Raw genomic sequence first — 27,754 nt, 5'->3', positions numbered from 1 at the left:
AGTGCTTGAAGAATAATGGCCGGAAACAAATGCCCCAAATTTGGCCAAAAAGACGTGAAGCTTTCAGATTCGAGACTCTTAAGTGAATCCAGAACAGGATAAACGCCCACATCCATATTAAGACACATCACCATCAAATTTGCAATTCAAGACAAGGAAAAAAAAAATCTTGAAAGCAGTGAGAGAAATGCTACTCCAGTTACAAGGGAAATACGACTCAAGTAACAGGCCAAAGAAGAAAAACTGCGTGAGCTTGAGGTCAACACAGATAAGGCGATGAAGAAATTCAACACCCAGTGAAACACAGTGAACACCCAGTTTCACGGTGAAACACAGGGAAGACAGGAATCCGACGAGGAGCAGCTACAGAAACTCGCAGCCGACACCACACGTGACGGTGAGAGGCTCAACGTTTTCACCCTCAGACTACGAAAAAGGCAAGAATGCCCACCAACCAACCACTGCAAGAGACAGAGAACCCCGGAACGGACCCACAGGAATATGGTCCCCTGAGCCCAACAAAGGTGCAGAACAAGCCCACGGAGGAAAGACGGCCTTGCCCACAAACGGCCCCACCCTCAAACCTCTCACGTTAGGCCAAAACTCACTCGAAACGGACCACGACTTCAATACAATACGTGAAACTACCAGGATCCAGGCCAGGCAGGGTCCACGGACCTGACACCGAAGCTTAACTCACGGAAAGACAACCAGTCAGAGAACCTCCCCCAAACGAGAAACGTCTGCTCTGCCGACGACTCTGTTAAGAGGGTGGAAGGCACCCCCAGAGCACGAGAAGCTTCCACAAGGCTCGCAACGGACGAAGGACAAGGGCCCAAGACACCCTAAGAGCCTCGAACGCACGGGCAGGCGACGGGACGTCTCGCTGAGGCGACTCCACAGAGGCAAAGGGCCGTGAGAAAGGGCGAGCACGAAACCACACGTCCCACACCCTCAGGGCGGCTCAAGTGGAAACGGGGGCACCAGATGCAGAGAAACAATGTCCCCCACCCGCTGGTGGGGACGTAAAAGGTACCACCACTGCAGAAAAAACTGGACGGCTTCTTGTAAAACTAAGCACACTCACTGTACAACTCAGCAGTCCCGCTCCTGGGCACCGATTCAGGAGAAACAGAGACGTACACAGACGTTTGCAACAGCAGCGGCCGTATCAGTAACATTCCAGAGCTGGACACACCCCAGATGACCTCCGGCGGGTGAACGCCACAGAAGCCGCGGTACCTCTTACCACGAAACACCCCTCAGCAGCGGCCACGGCCATATCGGGGCAGAATCTCCAGGGAACTGTGCTGAGTGGAGCTGCACACCGGTGACTCCACTTACTCCGTGTTCTCGGGATGACAGGAGTACAGGGACGGAGACAGACCAGCGATGGCCGGGTTAGGCTTGGGGGTGGGGCTGGGCGGGCTGGAGGTGGGCCGGGGGGCCCTGGTGGGGACGGATGCTGCGTCTGGACCAGGCCAGTGTCAGCGTCCCGGCTCGGGACTGGCTGCAGTTCTGTGAGATGACGCCAAGGGGGGAAGCGGGTTAACGGTCCCTGGGATCTCTGTTATTTCTGACAACGGCCTGTGAGTCTACGATTGTCTCAAAATAAAACCTCTACTTTAAGAAAACAAAACGTTCACAACTTACAGCACACAACAAACAATGGGTAAATGAAAAGGAATTGGGAATTTCAGAGGCTGTCCGTGCAGGGAGATACATTTGGGTGCCTGATGCCGGGAAGCCCGGGGCCACTCGCAGCCCGCTGTCTCCGTAAGGGGTGCTGCCCCCGCCCTGCACCCCTCACGCTCAGACACACCCCTGAGGTCGTCGCCTGCGGGAAGCCCAGCTTGGGCTCAGTGACCCCCCCGGAGCCACGCCTGTCGCACGGGCCCTAGCCCGGGGGGCTCTGAACTGAAGCTGCCTGGGGCGGACGGCGCCCAGCAACTGCTCTCAGCGCCAAGGTCCACACCCTGACAGCATTCCACGTGCGGAAATCCCGTGAAGGGGAGCTCCGCCCCTCGCTCCCCAGGGCCCTCCGACTCCAAGCCCCCCCCCGGTGGGCCAGCGCCCTAGCCCAGAACCAGAAGAGCAAAGCAGCAACTAGAGACTGACAACTCCCAGATGAACACTAGGAACAAAGTAACGACTGACAGCTCCAGGCGCCCTGTCACAATAGGGCCTGTGGGGTGCCGGGCTCGGGACACGGCTGCGACGCCACCCGTGGGGGAGGGGCCCCTGCTCCTGCCCTCTGCACACGGGTGGGTGAGGGGCCACTCCAGGAAGCAGGACCAGCAAGGGCCGACCGGCCCAGCGGGGTGGCCGGTGCAGGGCCGGAGGCCCAGGGCTCAAGGGCGTGGCCGTGTGGAGGGATGGATGAGGCACAGACGTGTCTGGGTGCGGCAGCACCGCCCCCTTACAAAACCCACACGGCCAGCAGACTTCGTGAGTCACAGGAACGCTCTTTTGTGTACCTAGGCGGTCTGATAATTACCAAAAAAATTAATATTTTGGTGAAATTCACACCTCCAAGCTCAAAAAAGAACGAATTTCCTCAAAAGTCAAGTCACTAGAATAAACTACAGCCCGACGCGTGTGTTTTCCATAGAAAAGTTGGGCAGAGCTGCAAGACTGTGATGTCACTCGAAACGGAATTACTGCTGTTCACATACATTCTGCACATCTGAGAACAAATGTGTGGTGACCTGTTGCCTGACTATTAGTGTCGTACGGTGAAAGACGCACTCTCCCCGCATCCTCGGGTCTGTGTTCAGACGGCACTTGACCACTTCTTCTCATCGAAGAAATCCCAAGCCTGCTGCCAACTGTCTTCCACCAAGGCTTAATAATCGGAAAACCATTTTTGTACCTAATTTTTAAACATTCCAAACAGTTTAAGACAATATGCACTTGTTCTTTACATATTAGAGAAATAAATCAATGTGTGATTTTGTTTTCAATGGTAAGAAAGCAGATTCTAAAACCAGGAGCGGCTCAGGTAAAGCTCAGGACAGTACTGACTTCGTGATGCTTGAAATTATGTAACTGTTACTGTAAAATTGCACTTCTGTGCCCTTTTAACGCACAGATCTTTCCTGTCGGTGTGCTTCTGACTCAAATTACAAATCTACAAACCATCCCCTGGAACAGAAACGCGACCACACAACCAGCAAGACTGCAGTGAAACATGATTCTCTGAAGAGGGGCCCAGGTTGCTGCTGATACGGCCCATCCTTCGTGTTCCCTCATCTCAAGGGTCAGGGACCATAACGTCGTTTTACTCCAAGTGATGCCCATCCAAGCTAATCTAGGCAGCGACCGTCGCCAGGCAGCCTAGGGAGGCTTGTCCACTCTGCTAAAGGCTGGAAGTTGACTGAGCCAAACGAAGAACTAACACCACAGAACCCCCTCCTGAAAACCGGAAATGCTCTCATCTCTGTGGCTGTGTCTTCACTCCTCTCACCCGCATTGGAAACCCCAGACTCATCGCAGGCCCGTCCCCTCCCAGGTCCACCCCTACTGGGCAGGGGCACCTGCACGGGGGCATGGGCACCTCGCACCCACCCACTGCTCTCGGGCCTCTGTGTCCGATCACGACAGTGGCCACACGGATGTGACCTGGGAAATGAAGCATCAGGGCGCACTTCCCAAAGGAGCTGCTCGTGGAGATGCCCGTCACCACCTACCTCCCCCCACCGTTTACACACCCTCTCCTGCGAGCCAGAAGGGTGGGGCCCCAGCCCCTGCAAAGCACAGGGCTGGATGCTCGGAGGGGCCTCAAGACACCTTCCCATCAACTGCACCTCACCCAGCACCGCGTCCGAGCCCTCGGCGTTTCCGCTGCCTGCGGGTCCCGAGTCCAGTCGGGAGGCAGTCCGGCTGGGCGGCCGGCTCACCGTGGGCGCCCTCGCGTCCAGCGCAGCCAGCCTTCTTGGGACACCTTCCCGAGCCCAGGCAGGGCAGGCGAAGCAGCCACCCCGGGCATCGCCCCGTCCTCGCCGCACGGGCAGCCGGGGCCCCGAACACACACGGGCTTTGTCTCGGCGCGAGTCTTCCCTGCGCTCCCCTCTGTCTGTGACGGCGGCCGCCAGCCTGGGCCCCTGGTCAGAGCAGTGGCTTCCCTGAACTTGGTGTCACCGCTTCCTCCCAGGATGCCACCAACAGCCATGCTTTCTGTTGCTTAAAATACAACCAGGCCTCCGAAGCCTGACGGACGGAGCCTCCGGACCCGGAGAAGGCGCGGCCCCTGCAGGAGGGCCACGGGCCGCCAGCCCCGCCTCGTCCTGGCGCCTGCCCTGCTCCCTGAGACGTGCCTGCACCCAGGGGACCCGGCCCCTCCCAGTTCCACCCACACGTGCACGGCCAGAGTCGTGCTCAATGCCTAGCTTCTCTTACTTAGGTGACCTTATTTTCCATTAATTTATTAGCCCTAACATACTTGTGACGGTCGAACGACAGCTTGCTTTCTTTTGCTATATAGAAACGTTAAAGTTTAAGAGGTAAAAACCAGCTATGTAGTTACACGTCACATAACAGTGTACAATTATAAAATCACTTAATAGTATGACATAACATCGATACACCACTAATATTAGCACTAACTGACGTTATGTAACGTATACAGCGTCGTATAACAGATGCCTCAAACAGGCTTTCTCTGTCTGGTTTTAAGAAGGTGACGTGTTCTGCTTTTCTCCATCAACTGGCCTGTGGACGCCGAGCTCCGGGATGTGAGTGCTTGTTCCCTGTGGGCTGGGGAACTTCCACGCTGACCTGCCCACCCACCCCTCCTCTCCTCTGGGGTCTCGCGGGGCCCCACGTCTCCCCTGTCCCATTCCTTCCTTTGTGCACCCAGTCTGCATATTTTCCATGGGCCGTCTTCCGTTTAATTTTAGGCTTCGCGTTTTTCAGTTCTAGAACAGCCATTAGATTATTTTCAAAGGATTTTCAAAGGCTGCAATCCTCTGTTGAGATTCTCCACCTTTTCGCCTGTTTTAACGCCTGTCCTTTCTTTCGCCTTATTGACATGGTAGTCACCGTCCTCTGAAGGTTCCTGGAATCCCAGGAGCCTGTACGGCCTGGAACTCGAGGGCCCCTGGGCTCCCCCTGTCTGCTCTCCCCTCCGAGATCTGTTCCGATGGCCTCAAACCCCCACCTCGTCTCAGAGCCGGGGAGGCACTGCCTCAGGCTCGGCTCTGCCCACCAGCCACGCAGGACGGGGCCCTCGGGGACCAGCTGTGCCGGATGCTGGCTGATACCTTCACGTGGCCATGCAACACGTTCTGTGCAGACTTCTGGTTCCCTTCCGCAGGAGGGTTAATCCAATCTGAGCGGCGCCATGTCGCCAGGAGCAGAAACCCTCCGCTGGCGGGCGCTGATCTCAGGCCCGCGCTCACCCTGGGGTGGACTCCAGAGCCAGAGCCAGTCCTCAGCGGGCGCCGCCGGGAGCTGCTGCGCTGTGCCGTCCACAGCCCTCGAGCACGGGTGGGCGGGCTCCGTGCAGCCCTGGGCCACCACGTCTCAGTCTTCTGCTGGCTGAAGACGTGAGGAACGGCAGCCTGCACTGCCCCCCGGCCGGGCCACCACCTGCTCGGCCCCGCGTCTCCTCCTGTGAGCACGTGGACTGCAGCTCCCCCCGCCCCACTGCCCGTCCTGGCTCCGCAGGGCCCGGCGTCCCGAGCTCACTCACAGATCCCCGCCCGTCCCCCAACGGCTCCAGGACTGCGCGTCCCTCACGCCGTGATGTCGGCCTCCCTTTGAGCAGGTGCCTCACGCTCGAACTCGGGGTGTTTGGTGGCCTCTGATGTAACCTTGCTGGAAGTTCCCTTAAAATCTCCGCTAACCCTGACCCTGTCCTCAAGGCCCGGCCGTGTCTGCCTCGGGAGCCCCGCGCTGGCTGCAGACCCTGGGCCCACGTCCTGCCTGGGCTGGGTCCCCCTCGGAGGTGCGTCCCGCACACTCGTCAGGCTTACTTTCACACAGAGGGACCTCAGAAATGGGGGTGATCTCAACACTTTAAAGAACAGTTCAGCGTCAGGACGAACGCAAGACAAACACACACCAGGTGGTGACAAGCGGGACATCCTTAACAACCACAGGCCTACACACGTGAGGAGTTCAAGGCGTGCATGACAGGACTAGGTTTAAAGAAACAAGCTACCTGTGAGATTCTTTTGGACAGTAAAATACAGAAGAGCTACAAAACAAAACTCCAACTGTTTGCAGGACGACACGCCTGAGTTGCTCTAAATACTGAAGCACTTCTGTGCTGATGGCGCACCCTCCGCAAGCACGGGCCAAGTCCATCCGTGCTTCAGCATGACCTCTACTCAACCAGCAACCCGCTTAGCTGCCGCTCTGGAGACAGAGGACGCCCAAACATCGGCTCTACGTCAAGAAGGATCTGACAGTGAAACGGCAATTACGAACACTTGAGCCATAAACGTTCACTATAAAGAAAAAGTCCCAGCAACCCACGTATTCAAACAAGGATGAAGAACCAGCACAGCTCAGTAACAACCATGGGACCCGGAGCCAGCCAGGCACCTCCTCCTGCATCCAAGTGGGGACGTTGCCTGCCTTACAGCGAACATTTCCCAGAAGGGATGGTGACAAAGCTTCCAAAACCCAGTAAGGAAAAAGGGGTCAATTAAGGGTATAAAAAGCCAGTCCACTCAAGTGAGATCCAGGAGGCTAATGAGCATGTGCAGAGGCGACCCTCACGCCGCTCGGCAGCCGGAGACGCATCGGAGACAGAGGGCGGCCGTGCGCCTCGAGACAGATCAAGGAGGAAGGAGAGGGAGGGGCCGGTCCTGCTGGGCGGGACACGAATCCCAACAAATCTTTGGCAAAGTAACAAATAACGGCCCCCATTTATTAAAGTCAAGGACACCCACGACCTTCAACCTAGTAACCCTGCTTCTGGAAAGTAACTCCACGGGAGTATAAGCAGCACAGAGATCTCAATGCATCTTCTTAAGTAATTAAATACCACGTTGTCGGAAGAAAATCAAAGCTTCATCAGCGACGGTGCTCTTAGGACAAAACAATCCACCCACCAATAGCCCAACTGAAACTGGCCTAAACCCCGGGCGTCTGTCCACATCTGGAGCCCAGCCGCAGGGTCAGCGGACACCCCGTTGGCCTCCAGGGGCCCCTCGTCCACATCCACTCTGCTGGCGTCAACCGGCTCGTGTCGGCCCCTGCGGAGTGTTGCCGAGGCCAGGGACAGGCCAGAGGGTAGGGAATCGGACTCTGGTGGAGCCATGCGGTCAGCGCAGGAGAAATCCACCGCCACACGTGGGCCGCTAACAGGAGAGGCGGCTCTCAGGATGTGCTCGGGGCTCCAGGAAGGAGGGGGCCCGGAAGCAAGACCACGTGCGTTCAGCACAAGCATTTCAAAGCAGTGGCCACTCTTCAAAAACAAAACAAAGCTTCAGCTCCCTCATTTACACCTCAGAGTGCTAAGGTGTTTACGGGGTGCTCTGTAAGGTCCCCAACTCAGCTGATCTCCAGTCAACATGCAGAAAGGAAACAAGACACTTGTGGAGACACGTGTGGAAACCACTAGCCACGTTCCCTCAGGGCAGTGCCTTCCTCCCCGACCTGGGTCTCTATGTTCCTATTTACCAACTGCCACCGCCACCAGGGCCCTCAGTGTGACCTGTGACCTGAGGGCCGGGGCTACAGAGCAGAGCCGCTCCCGACTGGCCCTTCTGGGGGTGGCAGCGGGGACGGACCTGAAGGGCAAGGCAGGAGGGTCAGGTTCAGCCGCCTGAGGCCGCCCTTGGCACCGAGCAAAGGTGGAGCATGTGCAGGTCCAGGCTGAGCCACGGACTCGCCTGCCCCAGTCCCGGGACCCGAGACAGGACGGAAGAACGTGCAGGAAGGCCCGACGCGGGCATGCGCGAGGCCCGTGCCCCCAGCCCGACCCCACAGGCACCCTACTCCACTGCCTGCCGGCTAAGCCCTGCAAGGACACCTTTGCGTGCGGGGCACGTGTACCTGAAGGAGGAGAGCTCCGCGTGCACCGGCAGGGAGCCGGGGGGCCCGGGGCCCGCAGCGCCCTTTCGGATGAGCTTGCCCGTGCTGGCGTCGTAGATCCGAACTTCAGGGCCAGGCGGGGCCTTGGGATGCACAGGTGTCGGATGAAACAGGGTGGTCGGAAGCAGGCCCTGCCTGTCGGGAAAGGCGGCCGGGCCGTCCTCCCTGGGGGGCGAGAACGAGGGCGGTGAGGAGGGGCTGGGGCAGATCGGGACCCCCCGCGCCTCCCTCCCACCGGGACTGTGAATCCGCACATGAAGTCGTGGTTCTCCGTTAAGCCTGGGGCTCGACCTTGGCTGCGGACACAAGGCCCCTTGGAGAGCACGGGCTGCACCGCTCTCTCTCTGACGCCGTTTTCGGCCTCATCTCTGAACACAGCACCCGCTCTGATGGAGCGGGTGTGCCGTCCATGCCGCCTGGCTCTACCCACGGGCCCTCTGCACCCATCCCTCGTCCTGGCCACCCCCTCCCTCCACGCTGGACTCTGTAAAGACCCTGTGACTCGATGGGACCACGTCCCAGCTGTGGAAGAAACAGCCGCAAATTAGGATCCGCTGCTCAAAGCTGACTTGTGTCTTAGGAGAAGCACTTGCGCTTCTCCTCCAGGCGACGCTGGTCGGAGGCGCTCTGTGTGACAGTCTGCTCGGCGGGGGCGGCGGGGGCAGGCGGGCGTCTCCCGAGGGGAGCAGCGGCCGTGCGGGCTCCAGCGCAGACCCTCCCTCTGAGCCAGCGGCCCCCGCGGGGCCCACCTCTGGGACTTGGCCTGGTCACCGCGCAGCGGGAAGAGCCGCTCCTCCACCTTGTCCCAGCGCTCCAGGCAGCTCCACAGCCAGTCGGGGTTGACCACATGCAGCTGCCCGCAATCCTGGGCCTGGCGCACCTTCTCCGTGCCTGCGGGCACACGCACTCTGCTCGGAGCCGCCGTGGGCCACTGGTCTGTCGTCAGGGCTTGGGGCGGCGGGAACAGCAGGGGCCCTGGAGGGAACAGCCCTCAGAGCGGGGCCGGCCATGTGATGGCTCCTGAAGGGCCCCGTTTCTCTACGTCGGTACCCACTCCAGAGCCTCGAGCCCGGGGCCTCAGGGAGCAGTGAAACCCGGGTGCCCCCGCAGTGCGGACCGTGGTGGCAGCCGGTTCTGAGGGGGAGCCGGAGCCGGGAGCCCCACCCAGAGGCGGGTGGGGTTGGGGGCGGGCGGGGGGCGGGAAGGGCGTGACTCACCGGCCCGCGCGGCTATCAGGTGGGTGGCCCGGTCGGGGTTGTCGGGGTCCAGCACCAACTGGGTGAGGATCCTGGCCCCCAGGGCCGTGGCGTGGTAGTGCTCCCGTGTCTTCTCGATGGGGAAGTTCGTGGGGTGCAGCCCGCTGAAGATGATGGCGACGTCGGCCAGCACCCTGCTGCGCAGCTCGGGGACAATCTTCCGGATGTCGGGGGCCTCCTGGGTCTCCCCGCGGAGAAAGCGGTCGTACCTGGCATAGTAGGCGGAGTGCACGCGGGCGAGGATCTCCTCCAGGTGGACCAGGTGGTCGTCGGCGTCGGCGTCCTCCTCCTCCTCCTCCTCCTCCGCGCTCTGGTCCAGGGACTCGCCCACCGTGATGCCCGACTGCTCGCTGTTCTGGGACTCCGTCTCGGCCTCCCTCCTGTCGGCACAGCCGCCGCCCAGCCCGCAGAGGCCGTCCCGCTCGCCCTCCCCCTGCACGGCCGCCTGGACGCCGGGCCCGGGCTCCACGCAGGGACTGGCGCCCGGGGGGCCGCCCTGTGCCGCAACGTCCCCAGCGTGGCGGGTGGCCGGAGGCTTTCTCCGGGTCCTCTTCTCCCCACTCTCCCCATCAGAGGGGATGGGGGACGGCCGGCCCTCGGACTCGCTGCTGCTCCCGCTGTCACTGGGGACATCCGGGTCCGGGTCAGGGCCCACCGGACCCCGCACGGGCCTCTTCTCCGGCGGCGTCCGCCCGTGTTGCTGGGTACCCGCCAGGGGCCCCCGGCCGTCAGCCGAGGGGGTGCGGGCGGCGGGCCAGGCGCCCCTCTCCTCCTCCTGCCCGGGACAGGGCCAGCCCCCCCGAGGGCCCGGGCCCCCGTTGAGCTCCCTCGTGGGCTTCCCGAGGCCGTTGCTCTGCTCGACCCCAGACACCTGCCTTCCTTCCTCGGGATCCTTGACGGACGGAGGCTGCCCCGTGGCATCGGCACCTTTAGGAGAAGCACTGGCTGCACGTGCGCACAAGAGACAAGGTCACCGTTACCTAACATGTAAGAGGGAACCCCCCCCGTGGAAGCAAACTCCATCCACCCGCCCCCGGCTGCTGGCTGGAGCCACCTCTGGCCAGGGGGCGGCACCCTCGGCCGGGAAGGGCTGGAGGGTGAGCAGCTCAGGTTTGCGGGCCCCACCCGGTCACCTCGTTCCGGGTTCCACAGCGGTACGAGCTGCACAGAACACGCCTGGCTCCCAGGCTGTGGTCGGGTCGGGCCCTGCTCGAGCTGTGCTGTGCAGCCTCGCCCCCGAGGGTGCCCTGGGGTCTCACTCCCCTGCCTACACCTCAAAGTTCTACTTTAGCGACTACGGCAATAACTCTATGCCTCAAAGTGGATTATTTAAAAGCTAAAGATCATCAGAAACACTTCAAACCAAAACTTTAAATGTTTTTCAGACTCTGGGTTCCAGCTCGCCTGGGAGGTTCCCCGCAGGCTCTGGGCTGGGGCCCGGCACCAACCACCCACGGGATGGAGTCTCACACACCAAACTCCCAGTGTCATGCTTGTCTTTCAAGGGAAGCCGGGATGAAAGGTAGCATTTAGATGCATTAAATTAAATAGTATTCTTTAATCTTTACTCAACGGGAAAAATGTTTAGGCTGGTACTATTAAAAGAAAAAAAAAAACCCAAACTGAAACCAAATAATACCACGTTTTTCAGCATAATATAAATAAACCCAACACAACCTCTATGACTACTGAAATATAAATAAATGACCAAAACCAAACTGAGTCCTGAATTAACAGCAGCCACAGCAGAGACGGGACAGAGCCGATGCTATCTGACAGCCAGGAGGGGCCACCCACCTCTCCTCCTCGCCTGGGGCTCCCGGGACCCGGACGGGGCATTGATGTCACCTATGCCCTGGAAGTACACGTATTTCTTCACAGTTATCAGGTTGGGGGCAAACTTCCACACGTCTTCTCGGTCATCGATAATGCAAACCATGGAGTCTCCACAAGGAAAAAGATTTCTAGAAGTAAAAATGCATCGGAACCACTAGCACCATTTACAAAAGGTCACCATCAATCGAACGTCAAGGTCGTCTGTTGTATGAAACCAGCAGAGAGCATGTTAATCAGAGCCAGATGCAAGCTGCACTGAGGGCTTCTGTTTAGCTCACGTTTAAAAAAATTTCCAGAGAAAGTTACACTAAGATAGTTACACTTTCCTCCAGTGTCTGACACTCCTCAAGGCAGGAGTCATGACAAATTCTTCAAAGGGCCAGAGAGTGAAGGGTTTACTGTTTGGGGCCATGGAAAGCCCTCACCCAGGGGAAGGTGGCACGGCCCAATGGGCCTGGCCACATCCCAACACGGCTTTATTTACAAACACACGTAATCGGCCTGTGCCAGGTGAGAGCTATCAGTTACAGGCAGGAGGGCAAGGCCTTACTCAAATCTCGGATGGGGCACCTACATGATGCCAAGTCCAAAAAGTGACTGTTGTATTCCCCAAAGCTATGAGGATGTACGGGTGGAGGAAGAATGTTAACAAGGGTCCAAAAAGCCACCTGATGGACACAGGCCTGCTCTGTGGTCTTTTCACTTGATTTCTGCCCACAACACTTAGACTCAGACAGACAGGTGCAAGCATGCAAAATTCAGAAGGATGAGTGCTTCCTGCCTGTTTTCTAGGATTGAAAAACAAACCCAGGAGAAATGCATGTCATTGTTCAGGTTTTCTAGCTGCTACTGAAGGCTACAACTAGTCAGAAAAAAACGTTCCTGTGTCCAAAACTGTCTTCGGTGAGTCCGTTTTCCACAGGCAAAACACAAGCGTCGGCTACAGTGACTGACACAGTTACCGCCTTCAGCACATCTAATTCCAGACGAGGGAGGTGAAAACCACACCGAATCGAGGCCGGGGGACAGAGCCAAGTGCCGCCCCCGAGCTGCCGTGGAGCCCCTCTCCTCTGACGCGCTCGTCCTCGGGTAGGGTTTCCCCCGGACAAGTCATCACACCCTCCCTCAGTTTCCTTTGTCCTCGTATCTGCTCATTCGGATGCCTAACCAGTAAACATGAGAACTGTTTCTGAAACAGGTACTCTGATTCTCTTCTTGTATCCCATAGACGTGAACAGGTCTCAGTCTGTGTGGATACCCTAAACCTGAAACACGAAATGTTAGCTAAGGGTGGCCAACGCCAGCCAAAAGGCCACTGAGGCCACAGCTGTTACTGTCTAAGTCTTAGGAATCAACAGCCATGAAAAAAGTTATATCTGATATAGGATCATAATGGGGGGAGGCTACCTATCTGGGTAGAAATGGGGAAATTCCTTGTACAGAGTGAGCAGGATATTCCCAAGAATATAAATCAGCCCTTCAGTGAGGGGTGGGAGGGAGCCCTGGTGTAAGAGCACAGAGACCGGGATGGGGAGGGGCACACGGGGGTGGAAGGACGTGGAAACGGGCCGAGCGCCAGTGCAGAGTATCACGACTTAGGATTTGATAACTGACTGTATGCTGCACAGCACGCAAGGTCTTAAGGAAACAGAAACCCGAGGTGCCAACACCCCCTAAAACTCCCGACTAGGCCAAACAGCCCCCTGGCCCTCTGGGGAGGCTCTGGGGGCTCGGCCGCCCAGACTCTCTCTCCACGCATCCCCCAGGCCCTGGTCTCGCTCCTCCCCCGACACCCATGTCGCCCCGGGCTCTGGCCCGAGTGCCCCAGGAGCCACCATTGCCTGGACATTCAAGGAGAGCAGGGAAGGGAGGGGTCTGGTTAGAAGACAGCGGGCTTGCTATGTGCCGGAAAGTGGACGCTGGTAACCGGGAGAATAAATACAGAACGATTGGTCTGATGCTCAAAATGCAGGCTTCACGGTGGAAACTGGACGGTGACCTCAGCGATGCGCACAGCCAGGTACATACCTAAGGTTCCCCGTTTTGGAAAACGGGTCAATACATTCGTCCCTCGATAATATTCGATGAGAAAAAAGCTTCTTCTCAGGATCTAAGAAGCCTTTGAAAAGAAAACAGGACAAGGTCACGTGTCTGAGATGCACTGACGTCCCTTCCTGCGTGCGGTGATGTGCAGACACAGAGCACCGGCGTCAAGCACTTTCCTCTTTCAGGTGAGACCGTCACCCTCTTACAGTTCCTTTCCTCTAAGGGCTTTGGTCCAGGAAACGTTGACTGAATCTCCCATCACCTGGAATCTTGCTAGGACAGCAGACGGGATGAACAAAGTTCAGTGTTACCCCGGAAGCTCAGAGCCGCGGGTAATTAACATGTGAAGGCACCACGTCCGCCCACCTCGCAGGGGACTCGGGGCGGCATCAGGGAGGAGCCCATCGCCGAGAGAAGGGGCCCCAAACAGGAGTTCAAATGCTGGTTTGGCTTTGTCATCTCCCTGAGCCTTCGTGTTCGTAAAGCAAAGGGGAGGGCAGGGTGTTTGGGCAGCACTCTTACACTCACACCGTGACAGGAGAACCAGTCTTTCCTCAAGCCTTTCTTTCCACAGACGAGGAGGCACCTTCATAACCTCACGTGCGTCCTCTCCCACACGGCCCGCCCAGAGCTGCCTCCCTCTGTGACAGGGCCCTTGACACTGCAGATCTGACACCCACGCCTTACTGTTCCCTACTACCGACGGGGACGGAGGCGTCACGTAGGTCGCTAGGCCTGCAGCCCGCGGTCCTCCTGCGAGCGGAGCCGTGTGCCCCTCCTGAGGGCCCCTGTGCAGTGAGGCGGCAGCCGCCCGGAGCTTAGGGCCTCGAGGCGCCCGAGTCGTCAGTGTTTGACCAGCAGACAGCGCTCATCTCGCGAGAGAAACGCACGCTACCGTCTTACTATGTGAAGACTTGTAGGAACGCTGAAGCCTCTCAGCCGCTAAATCTAAAACACTATCAGAGCCTCTGCAATAAATGAAACGCGTGCGAAGCGCTTAACGTTTCTGCCCCAACGAAAGCGTGTCTATCCTCCTTACACCGAAAGTACACATTCTGTGAAAACAGTAAAGTTGACGGAAAGAGGAAGTCACGGAAGCCATCACTGTTAAAACCACAGTCAGGCCTCCGCACGTCTGGCCTCTGCTTGTCATCTGCGAATGAGCAGACTGACACGGCCGATCAGCCGACTCCTTCCAGCCAAAAGCACTGTGGCCACGAAGCTCAAATCCACGTGCCCCCGAAGGCCTCGCAGCTCCCACAGCTATGTGGGGCACCAGCCCTGGGGGCCACGTGCTTCCTCCCGGGCCCTCTCTGCAGGTGAACCGTGGTCGCTCTCAACGCCCTCACCGGGGTGGCCGAACCACCTCGGGCCCCCCGGTCGAGGTGCTGCTCGGAGGGTCTCTGCACCCACCGTCGCTGGGATACTGCCTGCGGTTTCCTCGTGATGGCCTCGTCTGGACTTGCTGCAACTTGGGATTCTACGGCACACGGCGCAGCCTGAGATGGGGCTGGGGCGAGCCCTGCTCTCAGGAACCTCAGGAAGCGGCGATGGCCACAGGCCCTGGGGGCAGGCAGGGTGGCAGGCAGAGCAGAGATGCCCCCCCCGGGACCTTCGCTGGTGCTCTCTGTGCCTCACTAACTGACACCTAGCGAGGCCAGGTTCCAGAGGTGACGGCCGCAAGAAGCCTGAGGCCGCACCTGAAGACGTCACTTGCTATTTCCACGTGGGGTGTGGCTTACTCAGCGGTGTGAGAACTCTGCAAAGGAGATGTGTCAGTCTCCAAACCACGCTCCCGGGGAGCCGCAGAGCAGCCATACACTGAAGGTGAACACGCTGAGTGTTAGTTACAAGATGGATTAACTAATACGCTGCCTCCGTGTTTGTGACTAACATTTCCTACAAAGGCACCAAATGTTAAAGGGGGATTTAAAATGTATTTCCCCATTGACAAAACCAAGACCCATCTGCGAGGCGCCTGCGTTTAAAAGTACTTAGTTTAACGTCCCTATAACTAATCCTAAGGAGCTGTGACATACTGCAGGTGCCAATGTCCACTGATGGGCCTCAGTGGGCTGGAGCCCAAATGTGCCTACGCAGGGGAAGCTGGAGCCCTTCACCCCGTCCCCAGCCAGAGCTGGGGGCCAGGGGGCTCCTGTGTCCACGCACGAGAGAAGCCAGCACAGGACCGCAAGCCCGAACTAGGACAGCAGGTTAATGCATCATCACGCTGCTCCCTTCCAAGTAACAGAGACTGTTCTGTCTGCGATGAAAGTGCTAACTGCAGACAAACACAAGCAACATGGCTCCAGAGCTATTTCCAAACGGATTAACATCTTTTAAAAGAACCCTCGTAGAGAGAGTTTCTACTTTTCGACCTATGTGTGGTCCTGACCAACTTCCAAAGTGGCCCGTGGCGTGCAGCTGACCGGAGTGATGGCAGCCTGCCCTCTGGACTGGAGCGCGTCTGGTCACGGCCCGTGGGCCCAGCAGAGCAGGGAGGTTCTCGGCCGCCTGCAGCCTGTGGACTTAACTGGGCCCCCACCTGCCAGCTGGGAGACTGAAACTGAGTTTGGGAGACCTTCCTGATCTCTCCCCTTCATCTTCAAGAAACGTCGAGAAAAAGAAGCCAAATGTAAAGTGTCCAGCGCGGGGACTGAACCCCGCGGCCGCTCACCTGCGATCGTGTGCGCGTACAGCCGGCTGCCGAACGTGAAGACGTGAAGCTCGTACAGCTTGGCGATCTTCTCCAGGAACCCCTTGCAGTGCGGGCGCAGACGGGTGTGCAGCATCGGCTCCCCCCGGCCCAGCTGGAAGTGGAATATGCCCTGCAGAGAACACGCCCAGTCATAGGGCGGGAGCGGCGGTCAGGGGGCGGGAGCCGGCGGTCAGGGGGCGGGAGCCGGGGGTCAGGGGGCGGGAGCCGGGGGTCAGGGGGCGGGAGCCGGCGGTCAGGGGGCGGGAGCCGGCGGTCAGGGGGCGGGAGCCGCGGGTCAGGGGGCGGGAGCCGGCGGTCAGGGGGCGGGAGCCGCGGGTCAGGGGGCGGGAGCGGCGGTCAGGGGGCGGGAGCCGGCGGTCAGGGGGCGGGAGCCGCGGGTCAGGGGGCGGGAGCCGGCGGTCAGGGGGCGGGAGCCGGGGGTCAGGGGGCGGAAGCCGCCGTGGTGAAGGCTTGGCCCTGCGGCTGACACGTGACACGCGACAGCTGCACGGGTCACCACGCCCACTCCACAGAAGTGCTCTCCTTTCTCGCGCTCTATGGGGGAGGGGGGCTCCACCTTCCCTGCTGCGGTAACCACGTATGGTAAGCACCCAGGACAAGCACGGAGCTACCCAGAGCGACCAGGTAACTACCTACCAGGGATAACATCCTGTGATGACTACGGTACCTCGGCTATCCGAGGGCTTCACTAAAAGGCTATCAGGACACCGGTGGACGCTTACACACCCTGACCGTCTTGCCAACACTGTTCCTCTGATCACGGACAAAGTGAGCACCCCTAAGAGAGTCACCGCACACAGCGGCAAGCAGCAGAGCCGCTGCGGACCGCTTAGAACCCATCTCCAGGGGCCTACTGACAGTGTCTCCCAGAGCTAGCTATGAACACAAACCAAGGGTCCCACATCACTCAGTCTAACTCACGGACGGTTTAAGACGCAACTTTACTACCTTACAAATGAAACACAGAAGCTGAAACAGCATTCGCAGACATCTTTAGGAGACAGATGAAATCAGTAACCCCAACCTGCTTATACGTGATTAACATGCACGCACGTCTACTCTCCTTAGGGAGTTAAACTTTGATCCTTTTAATCCTCTTTATCATTCATTTTCTCAGCAGTAATAAACTAAGAAGGAAGGAAATGACCTGAGGCCTCATTAATTTTTCCGCTGGCTCTAAACTCGTCACCCCCTCGTGATGGGCTATTCTGGTAAAGGGCCTGAGAGTGAGAAATGCTGTAAAACACCTTCCACCACACTCCACAGCTAAAACGTCCAGAGGCTGCAAGAGAAACACCCTTAAAATCCCAAGTCAGGATCTCCGAGGTTAAGGATTCAACGTGCCTCTCGGGCTGTCGCCAGCAGGTGTCCTATGGGTCCGGAGCTGGGGGCGGGGCGGGGGTTGCCATGCATCCCGGATGCCGTCTGGGGGTCCAGAGGGGCCTGACCAGGGGGCAGGTGCGGGCGGAGGCACAGGGAATCCCCCAGCAGCAGTTGAGCGCCGTCCACACGGCCCCGAGAACACCCTCCTGCCACATAGGCCGAGAACGGGAGTGGCGTAACCGAGCAAACTCTTATGAAAGGAATGAAAAGGCCTGGCTTCGCAGGCGGATCGAGCCCCGAGTGCCTGCGGTGCTCGCGGCTGCGGTGCTCGCGGCTGCGGTGCTCGCGGCTGTGGTGCTTGCCGCAGCCGTGCCCTCAAGCTCTGCCCCGCCCAGCCTGAGTGCAGCGGTCGTGATGCAGGAAATCCCCGAGACCCCTGCCAACTGCGGATGTCACACAGAGGGCATCTTACAGAAGAGCCCACGACATCAAAAGGCTAACGTAGCTGAAAAACACACGCGTTCTGTGGGTGAGGGACTCAAGGCCAGCGCTCACCAGCTGGTCGCCGTCCTCCGCACCGCGGCCGAGAGCTTCAGGGGCAGAGCGACCTGCGCCTGCTCACTCACTGAGCCAAGACCCCGCGCTCCTTCAGACGAAGCTGGTAACAAAGCTGCACCGGCCCGCGCCCACCGCTGAGTGAGCCGCCCCCCGCCCCCCGCAGGAGCTCACCTTGTTGGACATCTGCTGGCAGAGCTGCTCCGTTGTGTGGATCAAGGTCTGGTCCAAGTCCACCATGAGCACTAGTTTTCTGTTGCGATGCAGTCGCTGCTGGTCTTCCCTTCCCAGCTGTTCAGCTTGCTAGTGAAAAAGGAAAACGAGAGATGGCAAAGGAAGTACATGTGGATCCAAAGTAAAACTCAGTCTTATCAGAAAACAGAAAAGGAAGCTGAGGGTGGTCTTCACCGCCCTCACGCCTTGCCCGCCTCGCTCACAAGCCTCGCGGCCTGGGGACTGCGCCCCAGTGCCCAGAGCCAGACCTGTGCGGTCCAACCCTCTTCAAGCCGCTCCGACTTGTGACTGCTTTTAATTAGATAGGTGGACCAGTGAACGGGGGCCGAGAAGAAAGTGGCTGTGCCTATACAGGCTCAGCTGAAGGCTCTGGAGCAGCAGGACAAGCGATCGGCAGAACTGAGACAAGCGGTGAGCCGAGCCTGGAGCAGCAGGACAAGCGATCGGCAGAACTGAGACAAGCAGTGAGCCGAGCGTGGGGCGGAGGGGCGGCCGAGGCGCTCCTGACTAGTTACCGAGGAATTCCACTGTCTGTTCCCAAAATGGTTTATGCAGAAAGGGCGAGAGTTATTCCTTTACAGCAGAAACAATGGGGGGGGGATGCTTTCTTCTCTTTTTATCCTCAAACTTCCTTGTTTTGTCTTAAACATACACTTATGTATTTATATTTGTTTAAATTTCAGCAATTCAGAAAACCAGAATCATGTACCTGGCATTTTATCTCTCCCATGAAAAACAAAATAGGTATATATCATTTAAAAGCACACACCTAATAAAATTATAACACTGAATAAGGTTTTTACCTACTACCTGCAGAAACGTAGAGCTCTGAGACTGCCTTACGATAAGACAAGAAGCCAGTGGTTACAGGGCCCCGTGAGGTGGGCGCTGTGCCTAGTGCCTTGTCCTGGCGACGCTCACTCACCCCACCGTGTGGAGCCTGGCCCAGGTGTCAGGAGGCCTCTGACCAACACGGCAATGTACAAAAAGCAACCTTTTTCTTTCCAGACATCTCTCCAGCACTCGCACGTCTTTGCACGTGAAAGCACAGCACCGGGCCCTCTCCCTCCACCCCACGACCACGCAGCCAGCGCTGACCAGATCTGACACCTCCCCCCTCCTGCTCGGCCCCCTGCTCCCCGGGCAGGAGCCCTCGAGATGCCCTCCCCTCACCCCTGCTCACACCCCGCAGCTCTCCAAGCCCAGGGTCCGGCTGCAGCACCCTGAAGAGCTCCCGACCCAACGGAGCCCAGCGGAGCGGTGCTGCCTGCAGGCGGGATCGCGTGGGGAAGGAAGAGGAAGGGGCGCAGCCCTCACCCGCGGGCAGGCCGCATGCTCCACATAAACCATCCGGCCACCGCGGGCACACTGGGAACACAGTGACGACGACGACAGAGCTGGTGTCTTCTCCTGTCACTCCTGACGCTAAGCGCGGCCCACAGATGCGCTCACGGCTCTCAGGAACCGTCTTCCCAAACGCTGCCCCGGCCAGGGGCGCACTTACCTCGGAGCTCACCATTAGCTCGGGGACGCTGTGCACCATTGACACGGTGGCCGTGGACAGCGGCACCTGCGGCCTCCCATTCTTACTCTGCAGCCTGCGAAGCAAGAAGGGGCTGCTGAAGCGACACCTGCACCTCATTAACTTACGCGGAAATTTTAGTTCAGACTTTAGCTGATGAGGCCTGCGGGCTTAGTGCTGAAATTTCCCCCACTGTCTGAAAACAGACAGGAAAACCGAGGAAAAAATTAAGTAAGAGTCACACTCACAGAGTTCCCTTTGAAAATAAAGATGGTCCCACTGAAACACAGAGGCCCACAGCGCGAAAGTACAGAACAGTCCACACTGCTCTAGACGTACAAACAGGGGAAACCACTCAACAGTGGTGGCAAACTAGCGCAGGCTGCGAGATGGGGGCCTGGGGGTTGTGAAGTGCTGGCTGTGTCCAGGGATGGCCGGTCCCAGTCGGGAAGCGCGGTTCACTCAGCGGGGATGAGAAGGCAAATCCCAACCCACCAGCTGTTTCCTACCACACCCGGGGTGGGCGGCAGACATGCTTTAGCGCTTCCAGAGCTCAAAGAAATCAAACCAGAGAGGAAGCGGACTGACTCGCGCTACATGCGGGCAGATGAAGGGCAGCGGAGACGGATCCTCCACCCCGAGCCCCTCAGGCGTCCTGTCCCTCCACACTGGCACCCACCGCCCTCGGGCTCCAGGGGGAACGGTGTCCCACTCACGAGCTGCCAGAACTTACTGGGTCAGGTCTTGGCCACACTCGGCGCACAGGCCCTTCATGACGACGGGGTGGCTACATCCTTCTAATTGCACCAGAACCGCCCTAGAATCGGGGGAGAAAACGGTCACAAGTTAGCAAGAACTAAAATCTCTTGCTTTATCCAACTCCTCTAGAAAGAGCATCTGAGTGGGCACCAAGGCACCTGGATTCTGGTACCACTTCTCCCGGTGACTCGTGCATAACTTTAACTTCACATCACCCTCCAGGGGTGCCATTTCTCTGGCTATAAAATGAAGGGCCTTTTCATCTACGATGAAACACCTGGGCCCCGTGCCAGCGTCGTGAGGGAGGCCCTGCTGGGCGTTTGCCCACAAAGCAAAGACCCTCTCTGAGGCCCAGCGATCTTCTGGTCGGTGCCCCACACGTGAGGGCGGACGGCTCTGCACCCCTCCCTCCTCACCCGTTTCTGTCCTAAAGGCTCTGGACTGCAGATGATTTTCACGGGCAGACAGAGCTGCGAAATGGGGGGCGAAACCAGGGAAGCGACGCCCATCCTCCGAGCAGGGCCTCCTTCCTCCCCACCCTTCTGGCCCCGGTGGTCATCACGACCAGCCACTCGGTGCCCTGGGCCAGGACGCCCCTCCCCCCCCGGCCCCCCACCACCCGACCCCGGCGCTGGGCGGGGAGGGCACACCAGGCCCCGCCCTGGCCCCGTCGGCCCGGCCTCTCCCCCACCCTCGATGCCGTCTCAACCTCTCCCCGAAACTGCCCCCCTCGCCCCGACCCTAGACAAACCGGAGCAGCGGACGGGTCGCTGCCCTGAGCGCACGCGGCGCCTCCCTCGACCTTGCCCTTCTGGCGGCGCCCGCTCCAGGTCCCGCCCGCCTCGGCCACTGGTGATCGGCACCCAGGGGAGCCCTGCCCTGGCTGGCCTTCTCCACGTGTGGCCCCTCAGCCCCCCACGTCCGCCCAAATCCCTCCACGAGGCGCCCACGACCCCTTCACCCAGCAGCACCCCCAGGGCTCTTCCGCCTGCTGCCTGGTCGGGGTCTCTGCTTCCCCAGCTCTCACGGCACCTTGGCCGCACGCGGGCCATGCCCTGGGTTCCGGGGTGAGGTCACTGCCGGGCCGCACCTGGTCCTCCCTGCCCGGTCGGTTCTGGGGGGAGTTCACTGCTGACACGGGGCGTCCCCCTTCCCAGACCCCTCCCCGCCGGGGACCCTTCCCAGCCAGCCCTGCTCTCCTGCGCCCGAGGGGAAGAACGGGGCCCCGGAAGCATCTGCGACGGTGTGGTGGAGCCAGCAAGTGGACCGGAGGCGCTCCGCTCAAGGTCAAAGGTGCATCTCAGACACCTGCTCACGGGCCAGCGGTGCACGTGGGCCCTTCGGCACCTGGTGAGAAGTCTGCCGCTCACTCCCGGGGGCACTGGCGGCAGGCGTTTGGGAAACAGTGAGTGGCTCGTCCACCAACCCAGGAGGTTTAAAAACGCCGATGCTGCTTACATTTTAGCTACAGGCTCCGCTGACCTGCTACCCTGTGAGAACGTGCAGGCCACACGAGCACCAGTAACCCAAGGGCTCCCGGGCCCAGGAGCGATGACCTGGGGGCTTGGCCTCACGCACCGCTCCTCTTGGAAGGCACGGCTGGTGGAGTGAAACTTACGGGGTACAGCAGCTCAGAAAGAGCCCAAATTAAAAGGAGGGGAAACAGACTTGACAGTCACCCGTCCGTATCCGCAGGGGATTGGTTCCAGGACCCCGCAGGTATCAGAATCCGCGGATGCGCAAGTCCGTTATATAAAACGGCCTAGTATTTGCATATAACCTACGTGCATCCTCCTGTGTCATTAAATCACCTCTCAGTTACCTATGATACCCAACACAATGTCAACGCTACGTAAATAATTGCCGGCATGTGGCAAATTCAAGTTTTGCTTTTTGGAACTTTCTGAACTTCCCCCCCACCCCCCCAAATGTTTCGATCCAAGCTTGGCTGAATACACAGATGCGGAACCTGTGGTATGGAGGGCCGACTGTATTTTCTGTCAGTTACCAGATCACTCAGAACTGCCCTCCAGGGTCAGAGCTGAGTACGACACTGTCTATCCCAGCTGACTTCTGCATCTTTGCATGGGCTGAAAAAATTCCCCCCAAAAGAGAGAAAATGCCAAGAGAGAGGGAAAGAGAATGAGATAGGAGCATAGCAGCAACGTCCTTTTCAGCACAAGTTGTTTTCCCCTCCAGCTTTGCAGACATTGCTCCAGGCTGGGTGAAAGGCACCGAGCGGGCCGTGTTCTACCCTAACCCTCCACACGGCCGAGGGACTGATGCACTGTGAACTCTAAAAACAGTGCTTCAGCCAAGGAGACAAGCCGCAGAATGCCCAGGCCAGTCACCCATAAAGGTCAACTTTCCTGGTTTGTCCCTGAAGAAAATCCATCGGATAATCATCAAATGCAATTCCTAAACAAGTTATTTTCCCCAGAGTCCACAAGTATCAAACTCTCCTGATTTTCTTGTACTCATGAGCTTTTGCGTCTGCTCCAATAGGAAGGTCAGAGAGCACAGGGCGTATCAGAAAGAGCAGTGTCAGGGAGCTGGGCCCCAGCATGCTGCCCCCTCGAGCGGTCACCGTCAGGTGTTGGGTCTGGGCAGGTCTTACAGGTTAGGAGGGCTAAGGGATCTCTTTTAAGTGCTGAACCTCTGAGTACTGAAGACTATTGGAGGAAAAGAGACTATTATTCTGTGCACCCAGATCGTGGTTTCTAAATGCCATTCTCCACTAAAAGAAAGCAGGATTTCTTGGAGAAATGGCTGACTCCAGGGCTGGGGATGGGAGAGCAGAAGCCATCCGTGTCAGAAAACAGGACCATGCTCTACGTTAACGGGACCTGGAAGGGCGCCCGCTTCCAAATCCAGGACAGTTTGAGCATTAAGGCAAGTAATCGGAATGGACCGTAATCCACTGAATAAAATAAGAACCCGTGAATCCACACTGATAAATTAGGTGTTCTTACAGAGGAAAACGAAGCAAGAAATAAAGCAGAAACGATGGAATTACGAACATCGGCACTGGACAACCCTGATAAAAACAGCAGGTTCAGACAGGCACAGATAAAGCTGGCCGGATGTCGATGGAAGACGCAAAGGCACCCCTACACAGCCTCCTCCCGTGTCGGTCCCTATCCATCACCAGACTTGTTTCCTGATTATTCTACGTACGTATTTTCCTTTCCTTTGGAGACATCAATGTACCCGAGTGAAATGAAAAAAAGCAGACAGGTGAGGGGGAAAGACATCATCAGGTCCACAATTAACAAATTTACTCTCTGGCAGACAGTGCCTTGCCAGAAAATTTTCATATCAAAATAATTTCAATCCACATATGTATTATGAAGACAGAAACAGACTCTCATTCTATCTACTTCCCCCCAGGGGGACGCTCTGGATGAAACGCGGCCTAAGGAGAGAGCAGCACAGAGGAATCCCTGGCAAAGCCTCAGCAGGGACAGTGCTGGTGCATCAAAACCTCCTGGGACCTCAGCCCCTTCCTCTGTCTCAGTCAGAATGGTTCCCATTCTCCCGGACAGCATGAAGCACTACAAAAACGTGCAATCCCGTTACAGATCACAACAGTATCTACTGACTACTTCCACTACACCCAGAGGCAGGACTTCTACGTTCCTGCAACTGTTCACTGCCTGAGAACAACCTCTGACGTGGTCAGGATGAGTCCTGCAGAGAGAGGACAGTGCAGATGGAGACAAGGACAACTCCAGCCAGGTGAGCCCGGCGCTGCGCTGGTGCTTTCCTCCCCCACACACCTGCCTTCCAGCAGAAATGCTACCACTCTCCAGCTCCTCAAAAAGCCCCACGATGAACCACCGCAGTAAGATACCCCGAGACCTGAAACACCAAAAACACACCAGAAAGAAAACTACTCACGGCTGGGAGCCTGCCACTCTATCAGCTACTTGGCCGACTGGTTACATGACCTCACTGGGTTACTCTGATCGCGGGACCGGCTGCCCTGATCCGTGCAGGCACGTGAGTCTCACTAACTGCTGTGACCAGTAACCGGCCTGTCTGGGCCTTGGTGGCCTTTCCCATGCAGAGGAACAGAACCACATGGAGAAGAGGTCTTTCCCTCAGGGGTTTTCTACACAGTGAAACGGCAGCATCAGGGTGCACCTCCATCGTTTAGCTGGCAGGTTTACAGGCTCATTATGGACCAAGCAATGGTCAGGTAGGACCTGACTTCAAAGTGACGCTGACAGTGTGTCACACACACAGCACAGCGAGCCCCTCTCTCCTAAAGGAGGCCAGGAAGACAGCTGTGGTGGCGGATGCATTCAGTGGGCAGGTGCGGGCGCCTGGGCAGAAGACTGAGGGCCTGGCTCCCCCCCAAAAGACGAGAGGAGAGGAGAGGAGAGGATGCGGGATGAGACTCCCAGGACTGCGAGGGAGGCCAGGTCTATCCTGGTCACCCACTGCTGTGTGGATGCTCAAAAGCCAGAGGGGCAATTAGAGCCGCAGGGAGAGGAGCAGGGACGACGCCCCCCCAACCCCCGGGGAGGGCCAGGGTGGGCAGAAAGGGAACTGAGCACCCAGGGTACTGGGGTCCCCACAGAGGAAAACTGAACACCAGCCACTAAGCAGGAGGCAGGAATGCTCACCTGCCCCAGGTTTCTGTTCCTGACAATGAAAACAACCACACCAGTCATGTGCACACGCCTTTGTGCACAACACTGGTCAACTTAGGGAGAAGATATAAACTGACAAGTTCATACACTTCAAAAAAGAAAAAAAAAAAAGCCCTTTACTAGGTTAAAACAGAGGTACGACAGCAAGAGCCTGTGGCAGGAGGGTGCACTACTACTTCTCACCCTGACCTACCTGTGCCCAGGCCGCACCCCCTTCCTGAGCTGAGATGCACAACTGCACCAGGTTTTACAACCACGTTTCGCAGGGTTTACTAGAACCTAAAGAAGTGCACGTCTCCCAACAGCTGACACTGCGACAACAAGCATGGAGTACGCCTGATTCGTCCTGTACGCCCTATGACCCCCTAGTTTTCCTAATTTACAAACGTGAAGTCTTGGGGGGAGGCACCTATTACAGAAAGAGAAAAAAGAGAACACAACTGTTTTACAAAGAGTGCTATTTCGGTGACGGAGAGTTTTCAAAAAAAAAAAAGCTGCCGCTGATTAGTATAGTCACTAATAGTGACTGCCGTCCAGTCTTAGAAAAACAGGCAGCCACGCAGCTGTGGGCTCTAACTTACAAAGTTCTCCCGGAGCGCAGCCTTCAGCTGCAGCCCCGGAGACCCTTTCCCACCCAGTGCCGGGCCAGGACCCCCTCCCGGCCCAAGCCCAGAACTCCCTCTAGAACTCAGCCCCCTCCCTCCTTTCCACTCACCCGGGGGCCACCACCTGGCCGGGCTGCGCGCACAGCTCCCGCACTACGCCCGCGCGCTCCGACCTCAGCCTGCGCTCCGTGCGCACGCAGCCCCCGGAGCCGGCGCGGGTAGGGGCGGGCCCGGTGGGCTGCGCGGAGGCGGCGGCCTCGCACACGGCCAGCACAGAGCCGATGCGTACGGCCGCGCCAGCCGCCACCCTCCACTCGAGCAGGCGCAGCGGTCCGGGGCCGGGGCAGCGCACCTCGGCCACGGCCGGCGGCTGGGCGCCCTCGGCGGGAACGCGGCTGCCGGGCGGTGCCTCCATCGCAGCCGGGCGGAGGCGCTGTGGAAAAGCGGCGGTGGGCGCTCAGAGCCCGGCGCCCATCGCGGGCTACCGGGCGACCCCGGCCCAGGCGGAGGCGGCAGCGGAGCTACGATTCTCCCTTCGGCACCGGCTTCCACCAGCCGCCCGTTCCGCGCCGACTTCCGGGACAGCGTGCGACGTCACGTGCCACCGCGTGCGTGCGCGCAGGCGCTGAGGGCCTGGGTGTAAACACGCCCATGCGGGGCCCGAGAGGTCCTCCGCCGGCCATGGGAACTGGGCGCGTCCTAGGAACACGCTTCTGCGACTGGGCCCGGTGGGAACAGTGTTCCTTCGCCCCATCCACCCCATAAGCGCCGGCATCTGGGGCTGCGGGTCGGCATGCAACGCGGGGCTGCCGACCCAGAAGCCCCGTCAGGCGCTGAGGCTGGACTTCGTGGGACTCTGAGTCCCGGCGTGCAACGCGCCCCTCTGTATCACGAATCCCCGTAAGGCGCCGTGAATCCCGGCGTGCAACGAGGGTCTCTGTCCTGCAGCCCCCGTCACCGGCTGAGGGCCGGCGTTAATGAGAACTACAAGTCCCGGCATGCAACACTCTGTTCCCACAGCCCTCTATGCGCTGAGGGCTGGCTGGTGTCTTAGGACTGCGAGGCCAGAGTCCCAGAAACCCCATCAGGCGCTTTTGGTCCCGGCATGCAACAGGGGCTGACGTCCCACAACTCCTCCCATCACGTGCTGAGGCCGGGCGTCCGTCGTGGGACTACGAGGCCCAGCGTGCAGCGCGCCGCTGTCCCATGAATCCCAGTCAGGCGTTTGGAATCCCGACGTGCCTCGCGGGAGTCGTGGACTGCGGTCCCAGCATGCTGTGCGTAGTCTGGGGTTGGAGCTTGGTGGGTTCTGGGTTCCACGCGTCCCCCTGGGGTGCGTGTTTTGGCGTCTTGTCGGGGTCTGTCCCTTCCCGCACTGTCGGAGCCGCCTCGCCGTCGTGCCCGCCTGGGGAGGCCAAGGTGCACTGTGCGCAGGGACCGGGAGCCACTGTGGAGACAAGCCGAGCCCGTCCGGGAGGAGTGGGAGTGGTCGTCGGCGGGGGCCTTCAAGGTCTTTCTTGATAGGATTTCTGAAGAGCTGCACTTTCTCTGGTGGGGTTTGAACATAAGTACCTGTCCCAACGGCAGAGCCCCCAGGTTCATGAAACAAAAGCTGACGTAATTTAAGGAAGGCAGACAGCAGTAGTACGTGCATGATTTTGCAGCACTTTGCTTTCTTCCGCTTCACAGATACTGCGTTGTTTACGAATTGAAGGTCTGTGGCAACCCTGCATGGAGCAAGTCTGTCGGCACCAATTTTTGCAGCAGCCTTTGCTCACTTCCTGTCTGAGTGTCACACTGTGGTAATTCTCGCAAACCTTTCCGTCGTTACTGGTTACGCTGATCTGTGATTGATGGCCTTTGGTGTTGCTGTTGTAGTGTTGGGGCGCTGACAGCCGCGCCCAGGTAAGGCAGGGAACTTAACTGATAAATGTTGTGTGCGTTCTGACTGCTCCACCGACGTGCGTTCCGTGTCTCAGTACCTCTCCTCGGGCCTCCCTATCCCCTAAGACGCAACAATATTGAAAATAGGCGAATTATTAACCCTACGATGGCCTCGACGTGTTCAAGTGAAAGGAAGAGTCGCACGTCTCTCACTTTAAATCAAAAGTTGGAAATGATTAAGCTTAGTGAGGAGGGCCTGTCGAAAGCTGAGATAGGCCGAAAGCTAGGCCTCTTGCGCCAAACAGTTAGCC

General features: G+C 58.4%; 1 protein-coding gene across 5 annotated transcripts in view; it reads right to left on the bottom strand.

Moving 5' to 3' along the window:
- Nucleotides 1–26,520, bottom strand: part of CTDP1 (CTD phosphatase subunit 1) — a 47,000-nt gene extending 20,480 nt beyond the window's left edge. The window contains exons 1-10 of one of the 5 annotated variants that reach the window (XM_068562485.1): nucleotides 25,670–26,520; nucleotides 20,271–20,354; nucleotides 19,520–19,613; nucleotides 17,956–18,084; nucleotides 15,862–16,012; nucleotides 13,167–13,257; nucleotides 11,100–11,266; nucleotides 9,264–10,247; nucleotides 8,796–9,021; nucleotides 8,008–8,211 (exon numbers count right to left, since the gene is read on the bottom strand). In XM_068562485.1, coding sequence (XP_068418586.1) covers nucleotides 8,008–8,211; nucleotides 8,796–9,021; nucleotides 9,264–10,247; nucleotides 11,100–11,266; nucleotides 13,167–13,257; nucleotides 15,862–16,012; nucleotides 17,956–18,084; nucleotides 19,520–19,613; nucleotides 20,271–20,354; nucleotides 25,670–25,974 — 2,435 coding nt within the window. In that variant the 5' untranslated portion in view covers nucleotides 25,975–26,520. The remainder of the gene's footprint in view (nucleotides 1–8,007; nucleotides 8,212–8,795; nucleotides 9,022–9,263; nucleotides 10,248–11,099; nucleotides 11,267–13,166; nucleotides 13,258–15,861; nucleotides 16,013–17,955; nucleotides 18,085–19,519; nucleotides 19,614–20,270; nucleotides 20,355–25,669) is intronic. The other 4 variants (XM_068562486.1, XM_068562484.1, XM_068562487.1 and 1 more) reach the window with 4 other exon arrangements.
- Nucleotides 26,521–27,754: the final 1,234 nt, after the last annotated feature.

Source organism: Eschrichtius robustus, chromosome 14 (genome assembly GCF_028021215.1).
Source record: "Eschrichtius robustus isolate mEscRob2 chromosome 14, mEscRob2.pri, whole genome shotgun sequence".
NCBI lineage: Eukaryota > Metazoa > Chordata > Mammalia > Artiodactyla > Eschrichtiidae > Eschrichtius > Eschrichtius robustus.
The sequence above is the reverse complement of the archived record's forward strand: the minus strand, read 5'-3'. Positions and strand labels throughout refer to the sequence as shown.